An 18,159-nucleotide genomic window follows, 5' to 3' on the forward strand; every position below is an offset into this window, starting at 1 on the left:
TTTCCAACAAAACTATTGATTTTTCAACTATCTATTGATTTTTCCAAAACACTGATTCGCTAATGAGTGATAAAATTTCCAACTTTGAAAAAATTTCTCCCATGTTATTTAACTGGGAAATCGAAAATTGCGATGAGGTGGTTGTTAATATTAATGTTAGGAGCTCAAACTTTAACAGTATTTTGTTTTGTGATCTTGAAAAATATTTTCCATATGATTAAAAAAAAAAATAGTCGATTTCTTTTAACACAGTCTAATATAAATACTCTCTAAAACTCTCTAAAACTGAATTAGTGAATACTCACTATTTGCCAGTGAATTTCACTAATTCACTTTTAGAGAGTATATATATACTAGGGTAGTCCGTTTGGAACGACTACTTTTTTTTCACTCACAATTTAAAATGTTGTAATATTGAAAACAAAAATTCCCTGCTAGTTTCAGCTCTTAAGTTTTAATTTTAAATACTTTACATTTGATTTTGAAGTTTTCCTATTTAAGTTACATAAGAACGTCAGGATTTTTTTTTCAATTCATTAGCTCAGCCGCATTTTAAGTAATCTGGTCGCCGTTGGCAGGATTTCGTAGGCAATTTAATACTCTTCAAAAGCTTCGGAGTAATTTTACTAATTGTTTTTTTTTGAACTGGTTCTGAAAATGATTTTTTTAACGATAATTTGTGTTTTTAGTTGATATTGACCAAATATAACTAAATTTCCTAAAAAATTGTTATCTGAATTTTTACTGTAAATTTTGTTATTTATTCAATATCAACTAAAAACCCAAATAATCATTCAAAAAATGATTATCAAAACCAATTTAGAAGAAACGATTGGAGTCTCAGTAAAATTACTTCAGACCTTTTGAAGAGTTTTAAATTGCCTAATACAAAATGCCGCAAACGGCGACCCGATTACTTAAAATGCGGCTGAGCTATAGAGAATTGAAAAAAAAAAAATCCTGACTTTATGTATTTTAAATGGGCCAAGTTCAAAATCAAATATAAAGTACTTAAAATTAAAATTAAGAGCTGAAACTAGCCGGGATTTTTTTTTCAATGTTTACAACAATATTTTGAAGTAACAACATAATTACGTTTTTTGTTAAAGGACTATAAGACAGAATATTTCAACGGTCTTGGAATTTGTCTGGGAAATTTGATTGACGATATCCAGCAGTACATGCGAGGGCTGTTTCTACTAACGTAAGATATTCTATTCGAATAAATATTTAATTATAAATATAATGAATACTTTACTATCGAGAGTATAATAGCACTCTCTGCAAAATCTTACTCTCCAGAAACGAATCAATGAAAATTACCATTTATTGCTAGTGTAAAGTATACCACTAGTTGAATTAGTAATATACTTCGTACAAGTAAATCGTAAATAATTACAATTTTCACTGAATAAAATTTATTAATAATGAAAATATAATATTTACTCATATCAAAATTATATTATATAATAAATAAAAATATATGATACATAAACGTTATATTTATAAATTATTAATTAATATTAAAATTTCACAATGCTGTATTATTATACAATTGAATCGTCATTTATAATCATGAACGTACAAAACTTAATTATAATAATTAAATTTTACTTGTTTCATTCACGTTTCTGGGTTTTATTTCACATCTGTCATTTCTGTCGCCCACAGCCTTTATGTATATATATAAATAGATATAAACGTAAAATGACATGTATATTAACTATTGAAATACTCAAGTGCTGGAAATTTGATCATAATGATAAGTGACAATTTATTAATATGAATTAATTATATACATCTTTTTTTTTTTTTAATGTTTCAGTTATGTTGCACCGTTGACAGTAACAGCATATATTTATGTTAAATCAAGCCGCGAGTTACAGAATAAAGAAGATCCACTGAGTACCATTGCAATCTTCCAAGCAAGAAGAAAAGGTTCTTCGCGGAATGACAGTGACGTCAGTACTAACTTGATGTAAGTTTGATTTATAAACTATAAAAAAAAATAGACAAGTGTTCTATTGATTTTCAAAGATCATGTTTTTGTCTGCCCCAAAATTTGATCTGTAAATTTGTATTTTGAATGCTAATAGTATCGGACAAGTCACAACAATCCGTTTGGATATTCAAAACTACGAAACTAGATTAAACTCATTACACATCTATAAATGGATAAAGTTCAGTTTCCAAAATTTGTTCTAGTCGATTTAGAAGTAACGTTACTTAAGTGGTACCTTATCAACAGGACAAAAATTCCTAGGCGGTATGTGCGCGATAAATTAACCTCAATGTGCACGTGTAGATCAATTGAGCTTGCGCAGAGTAGGTTCTATTAAAATATGCGCACTTAGGTAGGAAACTAGGGCATTCCGACTCGGGTGTATAAAGCAAACACGCGAATTGGAACGTCCTACTTTTATCCTCGGTGTGTATACTGTTTTTCACCAGGCCTGTACCTGAAAGTTTAAATTTTAGCCTCTGTTTCTGGCAGAAATGGCGCATGCGCCAATTCTTATCATTTGTTTTCTCATTAAAGGTAAGAACGACTTTCTTCTCTCTATAAACAGGGCAGAAATTTAAACTTTCGATAAATGTATGGTGAAAAAAAACTTTCCTTCCTAGGTGTGTAATATACTATAAGACTATTTAATTAATTAATGAGTAATTAGCATGTAGAATGCTAAAGCTAAAACAATTTATGACTTTCTTTTGGTAGAATTTATTCATAAATGCAACTTGGTAGTGTTTTTTTTTGGTAGTGATTATATCGTGGTAAATTTTTTTACTGCTAGAGATTTCAAGATGGAAGATATTTTATTGGCGAGAGAATTTTTTAGGTAGACATGTTGTGGCAGATTTCAACTATGTGGTTTTATTTTTGGTAGGGTCACTTATGGCTGAGTTGTATACCTGTCACATAAACTATTATATACATCTAGCAAGAATTAGTATTATACTCTCGTGTGTTGACACCACTCGTCTTAGGCTGGTGTCCACAACTCCACTCTCAAGTATAATAATAATTTCTACAAGATTTATAAGACACTACAGAGCTGTAACTAGAAATTAATTCCATAAAGCACTAACTCTCCGCTTCGCGTTCGAGGTGTGCAATAACTAACTACATATGATAATAATTTACAAACTTAACAAGCATAATGAATTAGTTGAAATTTTGAAAATACCTTGCCATGGAATCGAACCGATGACCTTTCGATACCCCAGTACTAAACCACTGCATCAATTCAACTACCTCAGGCTTCGCGGTTAAAATTATTCTTTTAATCTGTACTATGTAAAATCTAGTAATTTGATTAAAATTACAACTAAAATACCTAAATTGTCACATGAAAATTTCTTATAGAAAAATCATTTCTTAAGCCAACTTTTATTTGATCAAATATTTTATCACGTACTATTATTGTATACAAAAATTTTTTGAATCAACTTTTATGAAATATTTCTGTCGATTAATTAGTAACGAGCAACCTGCAGTCACCACATGACTACTCAAATATAACTACTCAATTTATTGAATACGCAGAATAAAAAGACTTTTTGCCGCAAAAAATTTTTACTTGCACCAAGAAATTTTATGCATTATGAATTGAATACTAAAATTTTCTTGGGGCAAGAAATAATTTCTTGTGCCAAGTAATTTTTTCTAGTTTTAAATAAATTTTTGTTTTCAATTCACAATGCTAAAAATTCCTTGGGGTAAGTAAAATTTTTCTTTAGGCGAGTAAAGATTTTTTGTGACAATGAACCCTTTTTTCTGTCTACGCTCTTTGGCTTTGAGAAGCTTCCTAAAACCAAAAGGGAATATAAAAATATGTCATTTTGGAATAAGTCACGCGATATAAATAATATAGCTATTTATTCAGTGACATTCAGTTACATTAAGTGACAGAATAAGTAAAATATTAATTTATTCAAAGCAAATAAATACGATCGTCTTTTTTCTCGCGTAATTTAAATGTAATTCGAATGATATAGACAAATCTATTTATCTCAATACTTAGCAATAAAAAAGAGTTTAAACTATGAAAAGGCACAAATTCAAGTCAAGATCTTTCTAACGATACCAAATTCAATAACACGAACCAATGCTATCATATAAATATGGCGGGAACAAAATTTTCCTTATTCTCTTAATAATATAGATAGAATAGATAACATTCTTAAGCAATAATTAATAATAATTTATTTAAAAAAAAAAATTAATGCTAAAAAACAATGAATTTATAACTAGATTGATAATGGCTTTGAGTAGTTCGAGCAAATATATATCGTTATTATTATAACGAGAGTTAGAAGAAAAAAAAAGAACAAATATTTATGTAAGTGTTACTTCTCTTTAATTCTTAAGATGCTGTTTGCTTTTCTGTGATATTATAGGACATATCGAGAGGGTAAGTGTGGGAGCGGTAGTTTGACAACAACAACTGCTACCATTGGGTTCTCTAGATATACTGCAAACACTTATGATCTTGAAATAGATGTCAGAAGAGAAATACGTACACAGAAATATCTTATTTTCATGGTCTCCTTCTACGCTATTTTGCTGTGTCCACTGATGGTATTAAAGTAAGTTTTGTTTGCTTTTACGTTATATTTGAAACATAAGAATTAGTAACAATACTTGATTATTGAGGCATCAATAAATAATCGGGTTGTGAAAGTATACGAGTAAAACCATTATTGGAAATACATTGTTCACTTCTGTGTAAAAGCTTATCGTTATCATTGAAAATGAATAATCCAGATTAAGTGAGTTGTTCTTTTATTTCTATAAGTGAAGAGAAAGTAATTATGGGATTTTTATAAAAAATTGAGGTTTTTATTATTTTATTTAAATTGTAATAATGGATCATTGGGGTAAAACAAGTGTTGCATCAAAAATTTTATTTTCAAGAATGAGTGATTTTTTTTAATTAAATATGAAAAGCATATAAACATATGATTTTTACGTGAGTGAATCAGCTGAGACTGAGTAAGCGTTAGCAGAACACATCTCATTGCTTCGCAATAGAGTTGTGCATTAAAATTTATACTTATTTTAGTTGTGATCATTTGTTGTGTATAGAAATTATAAATTTCTGTGGTATCTCATAGTCCGAGAAGAGAATAATGTGTAGAATTTATTTTTTAATTTTGTTCTGCCGTAACCGAGACTCGAACCCTGATCCGCGCGAGTCCTATCCGCTACCCAATGCTCCTTAGTCTCTTTTGGCTACATCCGAATTAACGAGTAATATATTTAAATACTCTAGTCCTAGGAATCGATAATTTTTATCTATTCATTTTATTAAAATTAGTAAACGTAAAGTAATTTATTTGTTTATGAATAGTACTTTATATATCAATCTATCCAAGAGTTAAATAAATTACTATAGACAGTTATTTCCGGTGATTGTATTATATTTAATACATATAACTCTATTCAATTTTAATATTTGCACAAAGTATGAGTCGGTATATATCGTATAGTTAAATATATAGCAATAATAAAATAAAATAAAACTGGAGCTTAATATTTCATTAATGAGAAATATGAAATGAAATAAATAAATTTAATAATTAACAATACCGTAATTCTGAATATCTGCACACATCATTAATAATTACCTCGTTACATTGACTATGTATATTTTCTAATAAATAATAAAATTCATATATCAGTCGATCAGCATTTCTATGTTTTACTCATAAATTATTCGTTAAATGTTAATGGACTTTTTGAAGTTCGATTTTTTCAACACAAACTTTTGTCGATTGGAATTACGTTCTTTGAGTAGTTCATAAAGTTGGTTTTCATACAATCAAATATTCAATTATTCAGTTTCAATTTTACTTACTTTTTAACGTACATATTTGCTCATTTAATGAGGCTATGAAATAATATTTCTCTGCAAATCAAATAACATTCGCTAAAATTTATTTTTTTGACTTATCTTATTTTAATTTCTTTATTTGGCTTAATTAATTTTCCAGCTTTTCCTGTCTTTTTGAAATTTTAAATAGCTCCCGTCATTCGCACTCACTCGATTCATTTTACAAATTGACGTTAAATTGTCAAGACGTTTTATAGTATTTTCCACAGATCTTATATATTACGCAACAACAGCAATAATAATAATATATTATGATGCAGCAACATTTAAAAAATTTCAATAATTAATACTACAATTAATCAGTAGCTTAAAAACAAAAATTTATTTTCGTTACTATCGGAATTTTCCTCTATGGTTCATTAATTTCACTGGCAATCTATAGTTCACGACCATGAAGCTTATAAACTTTCTCAGCTTACAAGATGATATTAAAGTAAATATAAATATATATGATCGATTGATTATTGAGTATCTTCATAATCTCAACGGATTACAGATTCATAATAAATTCTAGAGATTTAGATTAAATTTTTTCTTATGTTTATCATTTAATTATGTTTATAAGCTCGCGGACATATATATATATATATATATATATATATATATATATATATATATATATTTATTATTATTTTTAATTAGCAATCCTCTTTAATGAGCAAATGACAAAAAAAGGTCTCGCAGTTGCAACAAAAAAATTTATTATTTTTATAAAAAGAAAAAAAAGGTAATTTATGTCTATAGTAGATCAATCTCACTCTAACAAAAAATAATGAACGAAAAAAGATTTATTATATATTTTTTTTCTACTTGATATCCTCTCTTTTCTGTTGTATTATTCGTAGGGAAAAACTACCTTCTATTACGATGAACTTTAGTTCCGAGAGATTTATCCTGGATGATTTTATTTCTGCACCGCCACTGGTATTTTTTCATTATTTTTATACTTCATACCCTTGAGATCGAAATAATAACTTTTAAACCTTTTTTTTTTTTAGTTTTCACGCATCAATGATTTTAAGTTACTAACATATGATATAATTTTACAATTAATGCATTTATTATTTTAACTCGAAATCATGATAAATATTTTTTTATTTGCTTTTACCATTATGCTAATTTTTTTTTTAAATTATTTAATTCTAGAAATGCCTTTGGAAATGAATTAGTGAAATTTTCACTGATTCGAACAGTAGTTTTTTTGTCACTGCTAATCTAGTAGTTTTAAAAATTGATCAGTGAAAATCACTAATGGAATTGATCATTTTAATTTCCACTAATTAATTAGTGTTTTACACTTAAAATTAACTACTTTGTCAGTAAGTCAATTTCTCACTAATAACTTAGTATTTTTATCTAACAACTAGTAAAAATATAACTGATTTACTTGGTAACATAATTTTGTCACTATTGAATTAGTGAAAATAATTTATATTTTTATCTCGATACAAATAATCAAATTTTGCGCTATACCAGAATATATGTTACTAAACATTTGAATCATTTTCAATTTATTTATCAATTATTGCACGACTCATGATGCGAAGCATCAGAGTGTGCTTTACGATCGAAAAATTTTTTTCGCCTCACTCCGGCAAGTATTTCCATTATTATACCCTTGTTGGCTCACGGAATTAAGATATGTTGCATACTATTTTGAAGATAATTTAATGGAGATTAGTTCCATACTTTTCAAAAATTTATTTAGTTCAATAAAAACGGAAAAAATATCAAGATATTGAAAAAAAATTTCTTGTCCGTCAAGTATGAAACCCGTAGACACGATAACTTGCAAAAAAATCCAGTAATTAAATCAAATTTTTTTTTTTTTAATTCTTTGACAGATTTGTAGGTTCCCTATTGCAAATGACTCGGTAACTCAGTGTCGTTTAATTATAATTAATAAAAGAATAACAAAGGCTGTATAATTATATCTATATATATATATCTATGTAAAATTAACATGGATGGTGATATATCTATACATTATACGTACATTTATTCCAACAGGGGCGCTTGCACATTACCGTCCTAGTAGAGCTGTTTTTTTTTGTTTATTGGTCAGCCTGAATATTTTCAATTCATTTTTTTTTTATTTACATATATATATATATTTTTTTTTTTGTTATTAATCGAGATATTTTGAGTAGGTTCTTTTACAGTTTTAAAAAAATACTAATGAAATAAAAAAAAAAATTTAATGAAAGAAAATTGTATATATTTTAAATTTATTCGTGCTTCCCGCCATTTTTTTATTATTTCATATTAAATGAGAGTTATGAGTCGTGCACTTTCGGATTTTCCAAATTTTTTTTAATTTAAATTAAAATATTCCCTAATGATTCATTATTCACTTAAATATTTTGTGGTTATTAATTTCTTTTTATGAATAATTTAAAAATATTGTAATTTTAGTATAATCGTAAGTTTATCAATTAAATGATAGTTAATTGACAAAAATAATTATAACTCTGATAAATAAATAAACAACATAAGATTGTACTTATGGTTCAACAGCACAGTGGATAGAGCGGTTGCTCAGTGATCTAAAGGTTCCGTGTTCGAGTCCCGCCGAAAAATAAAAAAAAAGATGTCCTTTTTCAATGACACTATCAGCAGATTTTTAGTCATTATTATCAGTGAATTTCACTACTGCGCTCAGTGATTTTGTTTCATTGTAGCGATTAGTGAATTTCACTGATTACTTAGTCACCATTTCAGGAAACAAACAGATTTTTATTGATAAACTAGTGACAAAATTTCACTGATTCAGTCAGTGATAAAGTTTAATTAATTTGTGGTGATATATGTACACATGGAAAAAATAATTAAAATTCACTGTAACTCAGTGATAATTCACTATTTCTTTTCTATGAGTTGGCAATGATTAATACTCTGGGTTACCGTGATCTTGAGTTCATACAATTTTACTTTTTTCAAAAAAGTCATATTTGAAAAAAAATTTTTTTAGTCACTTATACCCTTCTCATACAAACTCCTTCCATTTTTCAAAATTAAATAAATTGTTAATAACTTTTTTTTATAAAAATGCTAGATGAAAATTGTATTTATTATTATTATTTATTTAAATAAAAGAAGAAAAAAAGATATAATCTTTATTTTAAGTTAAGGGTAAAAGCTTTCGCATGTCTAGTAAATAGACGGATAATATTGCTAGTCCTTTGTTTTATTACCTCATATTTAATACAGACGTAAAAATATTTTTGTTCCTTATCCAAAAAGCTAGGAAATACTTTTAGTATAATTTTATAAATTATTGAGTTATGAAAATGTAAAATATATATATTTTATAATATTGCAGACTGGCCAAATTAGCATTAGTTGAAACAGAAGAAAATGAAGGTCACTTTGACATTACTTATACGATGTTTGTTTGGCTCGCTTTTATTCCAACAGTTTCTACGCCACTCCTTTATGCGTCTTGGCAAATGAGCAGGTATGTTAATAAATAATAAAAACCAATAAACTTGAAAAATTATTTTTGTCAATTTAAAATTTTCATACAAAATTCATAGCATGAAAAAATGATGAAGAATAACTTTTATAGTCACTCACAGATTTTTTATAGTAAACAGAAAAAAAAATAAAAAAATAAAAATTAATAATGCCGAGGACGGAGTTCGATCCGCATACCTTTGAATAACGCAATGCAGTCGTCATCTTTTTTATTTACTGTCATAAATTATTAGTGTGTTAATCTTAGGTATTCATAGTCACAAAACTAGTAAAATATTTATTTAGCTTGTATTTTTGCAAAGTGAAAATAAATTTTAAATGCAATATAAAAGGAAAGTATTCAAAAAAAGGAGTTTTTAGAAATCTATTAAAATAATATATAAATAAAACTTAGAAATGCTGATCGACTGATATATGAATTTTATTATTTATTAGCAAATATACATAGTCAATGTAACGAGGTAATTATTAATGATGTGTGCAGATATTCAGAATTACGGTATTGTTAATTATTAAATTTATTTATTTCATTTCATATTTCTCATTAAAGAAATATTAAGCTCCAGTTTTATTTTATTTTATTATTGCTATATATTTAACTATACGATATATACCGACTCATACTTTGTGCAAATATTAAAATTGAATAGAGTTATATGTATTAAATATAATACAATCACCGGAAATAACTGTCTATAGTAATTTATTTAACTCTTGGATAGATTGATATATAAAGTACTATTCATAAACAAATAAATTACTTTACGTTTACTAATTTTAATAAAATGAATTGATAAAAATTATCGATTCCTAGGACTAGAGTATTTAAATATATTACTCGTTAATTCGGATGTAGCCAAAAGAGACTACGGAGCATTGGGTAGCGGATAGGACTCGCGCGGATCAGGGTTCGAGTCTCGGTTACGGCAGAACAAAATTAAAAAATAAATTCTACACATTATTCTCTTCTCGGACTATGAGATATCACAGAAATTTATAATTTCTATACACAACAAATGATCATAACTAAAATAAATATAAATTTTATTTTATTGAATTCTGATATAGAAAAATTAATTTTTGTATCATAAAATTATCTAAGTACAGTAAAACTTATCAAATAGTTTAAAGAAAATGACAATTCAATTTTTACTTTTCATACTCAATTAATAAAAATCACCCATTCACACAAATAAAATTTCCAATATATCAATATTGGCTTTAATTCAATGTTTTATTACAATCGCGCAGATTAGGGTTCGAATATTGGTTACGGTAAAAAAAATGCTAAACACGGTTCTTAAATCTTCGAATTACTAAATCCTTATTTCCAATTGAATGCCAATACTAATATTCCATTCGAGCATTATTTTAAACCCCTAAAAAACTATTTTTAGTAAAATTTTTTTTTTCACTTTCATGGTCAATAAGTCACATGTCAGTTTAAATTTAAATACTTATCGACAGTCACGTTCTTTTCGTTTCAATTAATTTCTTTCTACGTCTATTTTATGCAAATACATGTTTATCACAATATACGCTCATGAACAATTTATACATATCATTATTATTATTAAACCAAACAGTCTCATTAAAATTATTATTCTCATTATGACTCTTATTGGTGTGTGAGTCATATAATTTGATAAATATTTAATATCTAGTTCCTTTTTTTTCTATTCGTCCCTTATTGAACCGAGGGTTCGATGACACGTGAAATAATAATCCTATTGATTTCAATAGAAAAAAAAAAAAATTGTAATAATAATTTGAAATTTATGAAATATATATAAATTTATATTTTATTTAATTAAAGAGCATAATTTATATCATCTATTCATCACAAATTGCTCATGCTTTTAATGCTTTTCTCAAAGGCTGTGATATATAAAAGCGACAGGTCAATGACCGTGAGGAAAAAAATATATAATCAATGATCTTATAAATACCATTTTATTTTAAATTATATTACCTTTAATGTCAGTGAAAACTTATTAAGAATAATAAATGTAGGATTTTATTTTTTTTTTAATAGACTTTTATTCAGTTCGCTGCGTTTATGAAATATTTAGAGACATATAAATAAATATCAAGTTTAAGTATAATAGTGAAAAAGTTTTATTTGAATAAATTTTTTATTAATTGCTTATTGTTTTTAATAGAATTAATTATTAAAATTTTTATAATTATTTTCATGAAACTTTAAAAAAGATTTTAACTTTTTTTTTTTTTTTTTTTTTTTTTTTTTTTTTTTTTTTTTTTTTTTTTTTTCAAAATTTAAATGAAAAACTTTAAAATCCCGCGTAATAAAATTTACAAACGTGCTTTTTTATCTCAGCCTCTCCATTCTATGCGACCTTGACAACTATATATATATATATATATATTCATATATTTGACTGTTATTTTGTAGAGTAATTTTCTTTTTATCATCCACTCGAAATCTTTTACTATATACTTAAAACAAATTTCCGTGTACTTTTAATTATAATTTAAAAGCTCTACTTTATTTTATAGACAAGAGTGGGTAAAATGAGACACCATATTTTTCATAAAAGTGTGGGGTAAAATTACGCTATTTTTTAAATGAAATTAAGTATTCTTTGTAAATATTTATATCTACAGTTTTCAGAAAGTATGGGATAAATTGGTCGCCTGAGTAATGCGACCATTTTAGAATTTAAAAAAAAATTTTTTTTTTTCTTTTTAAATTGGTTTCTAATTTTGCCTCACTCTCTTCTATAGTTTATTTAAAAAAAAGATGCTTATAAATTTATTTCAAACGTCACCGGCTGGCTTACAAAATTAATTGTCTCAAGTAATTTAACTTTACCTGTAATTTTTATTTAGTTATATTTTCAAAATTAATAAAATATATATAAGAATAAATAGAAAATAAAAAAAAATTACTATTCATTGACGCAGTTATATAGATGTATGTCTTAAAAAAGTGAAAGGAGGAATTTTTTCTTTTGGTTGTCGATATGAAAGTCATACAATTGATATTCATGACATTTTTATATTTGATATACGTTGTCGCTACTGGAATGTATTATATTTTTAAAATAGAATTGAATTGAATCGTATTAAATTTTTTATTTTTATATTTATTTGATACTTACATATATTTTGTGTTTAAAGAAATTTATAAATTTATAACTTCTGATCAAATCTATTGAGTTATCTTGTATAGTAACATAATTATACTATCGCGAAAAAGTTTATAAAAACTTATTATTTTTATGATAATACTTTTTTTTTATTAAATTATTCATAAGATGGAATATAAAGTTGATGATATTAACTTTGTTAGTTTGTTTGATAAATGTTTGTTTTATTAACCGTCGGCATTATTCATTGATCACGACTACTTTATTACCAAAAAGTATATACATATGAGTGTATGTGTACATTTTTGAGCTATAGAAGTTGTGAGCAAACAAAATGGTGATAAGTAAAGTTAATATTAATATTAATTTCTTAATAAAAAAAATTAATTTAAATATAATAGTAATATTTGATATATATGTTTTAAAAATATATATTATTTATGTTAGAGATATGCGTAATAATTAAAAGAATAACTTGATGAAGAAGAATTTACTTATGCATACATAATAATTTACAAGTCCATGAAAATAAACGAGTAAACAGTTTATTGGCAATAGATTTCGCTGTATAGGAAAGCTTACCATTGTTATGAAAAATAAATTATAATACAAATTATGTAAGCTGTTTTTTTATTCCTGTAAATGAAGAGAAACTAATTGTGGGATTTTTATAACAAATTGCAATTTTAATTATTTCAATAATTTGTAACGATAGAACATTGGAGTGAAGCAACTATTGTTAGCGGTTGGGAAACCAGTACTTGTGGTCGAGTAGACAACACTCTTGTCTTCGAACGCAAATACTGGCCAGGCTCAGTTTCGAATCCCACAGAGAGCAAATGTATTATTTTTCACAAGTTAATATAATGCATTGATCTGTGGGATTCGCTCCATATAGCCGCAAGGGATAGAAAGATCTATCAAAGAATCGATTTTTGATTCCCACGTCAAGTCTGTTGATTTCGACTGCAAGTTTCTCGTCAGTTTCTCGCCAACTTGGCTATCAGGGTTGTTGAAAAAAAGTTAAAAATTATCTGACTTACCGACAAATGATTAGGTCGTGCCATTCGTCCCACGATTAAAGTGAATTTAACGGTAATTTTTAAAGGAAATTTCTTTCCGTGCATCAACTCGCACATGACCCATAAAGAACGACAGCCAATAAAAAAAACTCTTTCATTACAGAGTCTAAATAATATTGCCGAATTAAAATAAAATATTATTTTTTTCTCATTAACATAAAATAATTTCCACGTCTTCATTTAATTCCGTAATATTAAAAATTATAAACGTTACACTTAGCTCCCTATTCAAAATAAATTATAATAAACAGCTCGATTTGAATAATAAATAAATAATTTTTAATTAAAATAAAAAAAAATCCACTTAAACCTTGTGAATTATTAAATTTCACGATCACATCCACTTGGCATTCCCTTCCCAAATTATTTAAATTAGCTTCAGTATAAAATCTCAGGTGATTCTTTTTATCTCGATTCATATATACCAGCTTTATATTCCACATTCTTATGCATACTCATTACAAATCCTTTTAATTTATTTACCGGCACTGTTTCCATTTACTCTACTAAGTGAAACAATTTTCGACTTACATTTTCCTCCACATTCACTTAAAATTTTACGCCCCAAGCCTCTTCTATCGCCAGAATAATTATATAAATTAGTTTGAAAGTATGCTAAAATTAATTGACCCGCTAAAGTTGATAAATAAAATTGATTTGTCATTAAATTAAATAGTGTAATTAGTTAAGTTATTAAATATCGTTGATTAGTGATATTGAATTTATACTTGCAATGTGGATCAATAACGCTCGTTGCGGCTTAAGTGGTTGCAAGCGAATTAGCTCCGGGAAATTATTACCCTCCAATGACAAACTCAAGTTATTAATTTTTTTTATCTTGGTTTTCTTTTATTTATTTTTATAGAATAATGGGCTTTAATATAGATTTTTTTTAACTTTACTTTATATGATATCATCTTAATATAGTTGTAAGAAAAAAGTTTATATGTAATGATTAAAAGTTTATAATGTTATAGAGTTTTTTCGGATTTTATTATTGCTATTTTTATTACCCGTTTAAAAAAAGTCGTTAAAAATTTTTTCATAAGAGTGAACTTCAAATTCCAAACAATTCTAAACTTTGAGCTTATCATTTTTGGAATTTAAAAAAATTTATTAGTAAAAAAAATTTTCAAACTCTTGATCGTGTTCTTGACTAGTGATAGGTGAAGAAACATTCATAATTGGATTTAAAGTTTTTTTTAACGTTCCTCAAACTAGGAAAATTCTCAAATTTAATTGTGCATAAAACGTAGCTAAATATTTTTTTTAGTTCCTAAAATAATCAATTAAAAGTTCAAAGGTGTTTTGAGTTTGGAAATTCAGTATTATGAACCTTATTAGAACATTTCTGGAATACATTTTTTTTACACGGGTATTGTTTTTTACTGTTACAGTGATTATTAAAAAAATAACATAAATAATATTTTACTATTATTATTTCAGACCAACAAAAGAACGTTTGAAAGGATACTTCCAATCTTCAAGCCGAAGACTGACAAAGGTTTGTGAAGAGGGTGTAAATATATCTACACGTCGTTCATTACATCAGAATAACACACATTCAGGATTGGCTAACGTTGCTTATACGCAACATCCAAGAACAACGAACAATAGTTCAAATGGTAGTAATGAGGGTGAGGGCATTCATTGTTCACCTGGTAACTTAAGTATACGCAGTGCCGAATTTGATAATAATAATGCACAGATTATGTATCTTGTACGTTAATTATTAATATTATTATTATTATTATTATTATATTATTATTATTATTATTATTATTATTATTATTATTATTATTATTATTATTATTATTATTATTATAGTGATATATTGATTTGATCCATTACGTAAATGCTACACCAGGGTTAACACTGAGGAACAATGTATATATTGAATTACCTTTTACATTATTCAATAAGGTTCAGTGGTCCTTGAATGATAACCTAACAAAATATTGTTGAGGCTTCACAGTAAAATTTTTTGTTAATGAAGACAATATTTTTAGCTGAATTCAAAACTTTGCTTAATAGAAACGTGTAGCTTCAACGAGTATCAACATATAAGTTTCTTAAAGTTATATTTAAATTTATAATTACAAATGAATATTTTTTTATTAAAAGCTAGTCAAAATTTTAGTATATTTTATATTTTTATTTAAGCGTGGAAATAGAAAATATAATATACATCTAATCTATATTTGTAATAGATACGTAAACAACCTGTTAATTTTTAAAAATTGTTCTAGTCGATTTACCAGTTGTAATATTTTTTGATCATCCGAGAATTTAGATGTCCGGCTAGTACATAAAAAATAGTTAATGTAATTTATTCAGGAAGAAATTTGGTAATGGACGGAGTTTAAATCTTACTCGATATAAATTTTTAGCATGTCGAAGGTGGTTTATTAAGGTTACTTTTAAATGAGCGTTACTTTATCAACGTGATACAAATTTTTAGACGGTTTATGAGCGGTGCATTAACCATAGTGCGCATGTGCAGATCAATTGAGCTTGCGCAGAGTAAATTTTGTTGGAATATGTGCACATGTTCATTACGTGGTCTGTATGGTGCTGCCACACGCACAACTCAGAATTTTTCTTCCTGCATTAATTGCATAAACTATTATATACATTTTGTAAGAATTAAAATTATACTCTCGTGTGGCGTACTCGCCTTAGGCTCGTGTCCACAACTTTACTCTCGAGTATAATAATTATTTCTTCAAGATCTATAAGCCATTACAAAGCTGTAATTAAAAATTTATTTAATAAAGCACTACCTCTCTACTTCGCGTTCGAGGTGTGCAATAACTAACTACAGATACTAATAATTTACAAACTTGACAAGTACAACGAATTAGTTAAAATTTAAAAAATACCTTGCCATAGAACTGAACCGGTGACTTCTCGATACTCAGTACTAAACCATTGCATTAATTAAACCACCGCAGGCTTCGCGGTTAAAATTATTCTTAAAGTCTATACTATATAAAATCCAGTAATTCGACTAAAATTACTACTAAAATATCTAAATTGTCAAATGAAAATTTTAATTTTTTATGGAAAAGTGACTTCTTAAGTCAACTTTTATTTGATTAAATATTATTTATATATTCATAATTTAACTATATTGTTATTTTTCTTGTGATAAAAATAAAAAATTATAAATATTTTTGACTAACATAAAATTGTAGAATCGAAATATTTTTTATTAGTCATAAAGAATTATAAAAATTTAATATTTTTATGAATAAATAAAATTGTAAATTTTATTAGTGGGAATTTATAACGAAATGTTTAAAAAAAAAATTATTTATATTATAAAATGAATTATAATGACATTTAATATTTGTGTACTTTAAACATATATGAAAGGAAATAAATAAATATGCATAATTTATTTTCAAATTAATCAGAATATAAGTCCACTGATTTATTGGATAAGAATGGAGATAGATTATCGTACTTTTTTTTTTTTTTTTTTTTTTTTGTAATAGAAAAGTTGAAGCATGACAAGAAGTTGAGGAAAAAGTGTATGATAAGAAAATAAAGAAAAAGAAGGGAAAAGAAGCTAAGATAGAACGAAGAATGTTGGAGCTTAAATGTGGCTTTGGTTAATTCGATCTGGGTGGATTTCGTCTAACAACACTGACTGGAATTCCCAATCTGTTTCCATACTATACTTATGAGCTTCACGCTGTGCACAATAAGTTTTTCTTAGAAAGTGTAATTTAACAATCTTGAAGCAACAAATCAATCCGGCGGGAACCAGAGATGTCCTTGGGATCATTCTTTGATGAATAATTTTTTTTTATAAAAAATAGTTTCGGTTTATTTGGAACAAACTGGCTCAAGTTATGTTGGTAATTTTTATAATGTCTTAAAACTGTTAATTTCGATATAACTTACACTTTCAGGTGTATACTATAGTGAACACAAAAATTGTCAGTCATACCCATGCTTGCTGCATTTACTCCCGTATCTAAACCATATATGACTCATATATACTTTACATAAGCTGATTTTCGTATATGATCCATGTATGATTTATGTGTCATATATGCTTATATATAGAACACGATATTTGTTTTACATACAACTGTGAAAATGTAATTAATCGTTGATATGTAAATGTAAATGTAAGATAATAATAGATTAATTCAATATGTTAGATAGTTTAGTGAATTAGTATCAATAAATTATAAGAATAATAAAATATAGTACTGAATTTGGACAAATTACCATTTATTAATATCAATTTTGACTTGCATTTCTGCAGAAAATCAATGCAGATAGATTGTTTTTTCAATATTTTATAAATTTAGCATCATTTTTAATAATCTGACGATTGCACACATAAGCTAAAGGATAGTTTTACATAACCAGGCTTACACTCACAACTATTGTCCATATGATCAGAATTATCTGTGACACATTGCCCTTGTAGCCAACAGAATCCACCTAAAGGTAGCCCACATGATTTGTCTGCTAATAAGATATGAAACGGCTTGCAAATACATTTTCTATTAATTGAGCAATCCATATGTAACGCATCTCTACATTCTGAACGTTGAGAGCAATCATCTAGCG

The 18,159-nt window shown here is 26.4% G+C and overlaps 1 protein-coding gene across 4 annotated transcripts in view; it reads left to right on the forward strand.

Annotated features, from left to right (window-relative positions):
- The window catches only part of LOC103580861 (uncharacterized), a 30,461-nt gene extending 13,833 nt beyond the window's left edge, over positions 1-16,628 (forward strand). For 2 of the 4 annotated variants that reach the window (XM_053738170.1, XM_008562768.3), the window contains exons 3-7: positions 1,110-1,204; positions 1,826-1,978; positions 4,402-4,590; positions 9,220-9,354; positions 15,013-16,628. In XM_053738170.1, the coding sequence (XP_053594145.1) occupies positions 1,110-1,204; positions 1,826-1,978; positions 4,402-4,590; positions 9,220-9,354; positions 15,013-15,295 (855 nt within the window). In that variant the 3' untranslated portion in view covers positions 15,296-16,628. The remainder of the gene's footprint in view (positions 1-1,109; positions 1,205-1,825; positions 1,979-4,401; positions 4,591-9,219; positions 9,355-15,012) is intronic. The other 2 variants (XM_008562769.2, XM_008562770.3) reach the window with 2 other exon arrangements.
- Positions 16,629-18,159: the final 1,531 nt, after the last annotated feature.

Source organism: Microplitis demolitor, chromosome 4, assembly GCF_026212275.2.
Source record: "Microplitis demolitor isolate Queensland-Clemson2020A chromosome 4, iyMicDemo2.1a, whole genome shotgun sequence".
Classification (NCBI taxonomy): domain Eukaryota; kingdom Metazoa; phylum Arthropoda; class Insecta; order Hymenoptera; family Braconidae; genus Microplitis; species Microplitis demolitor.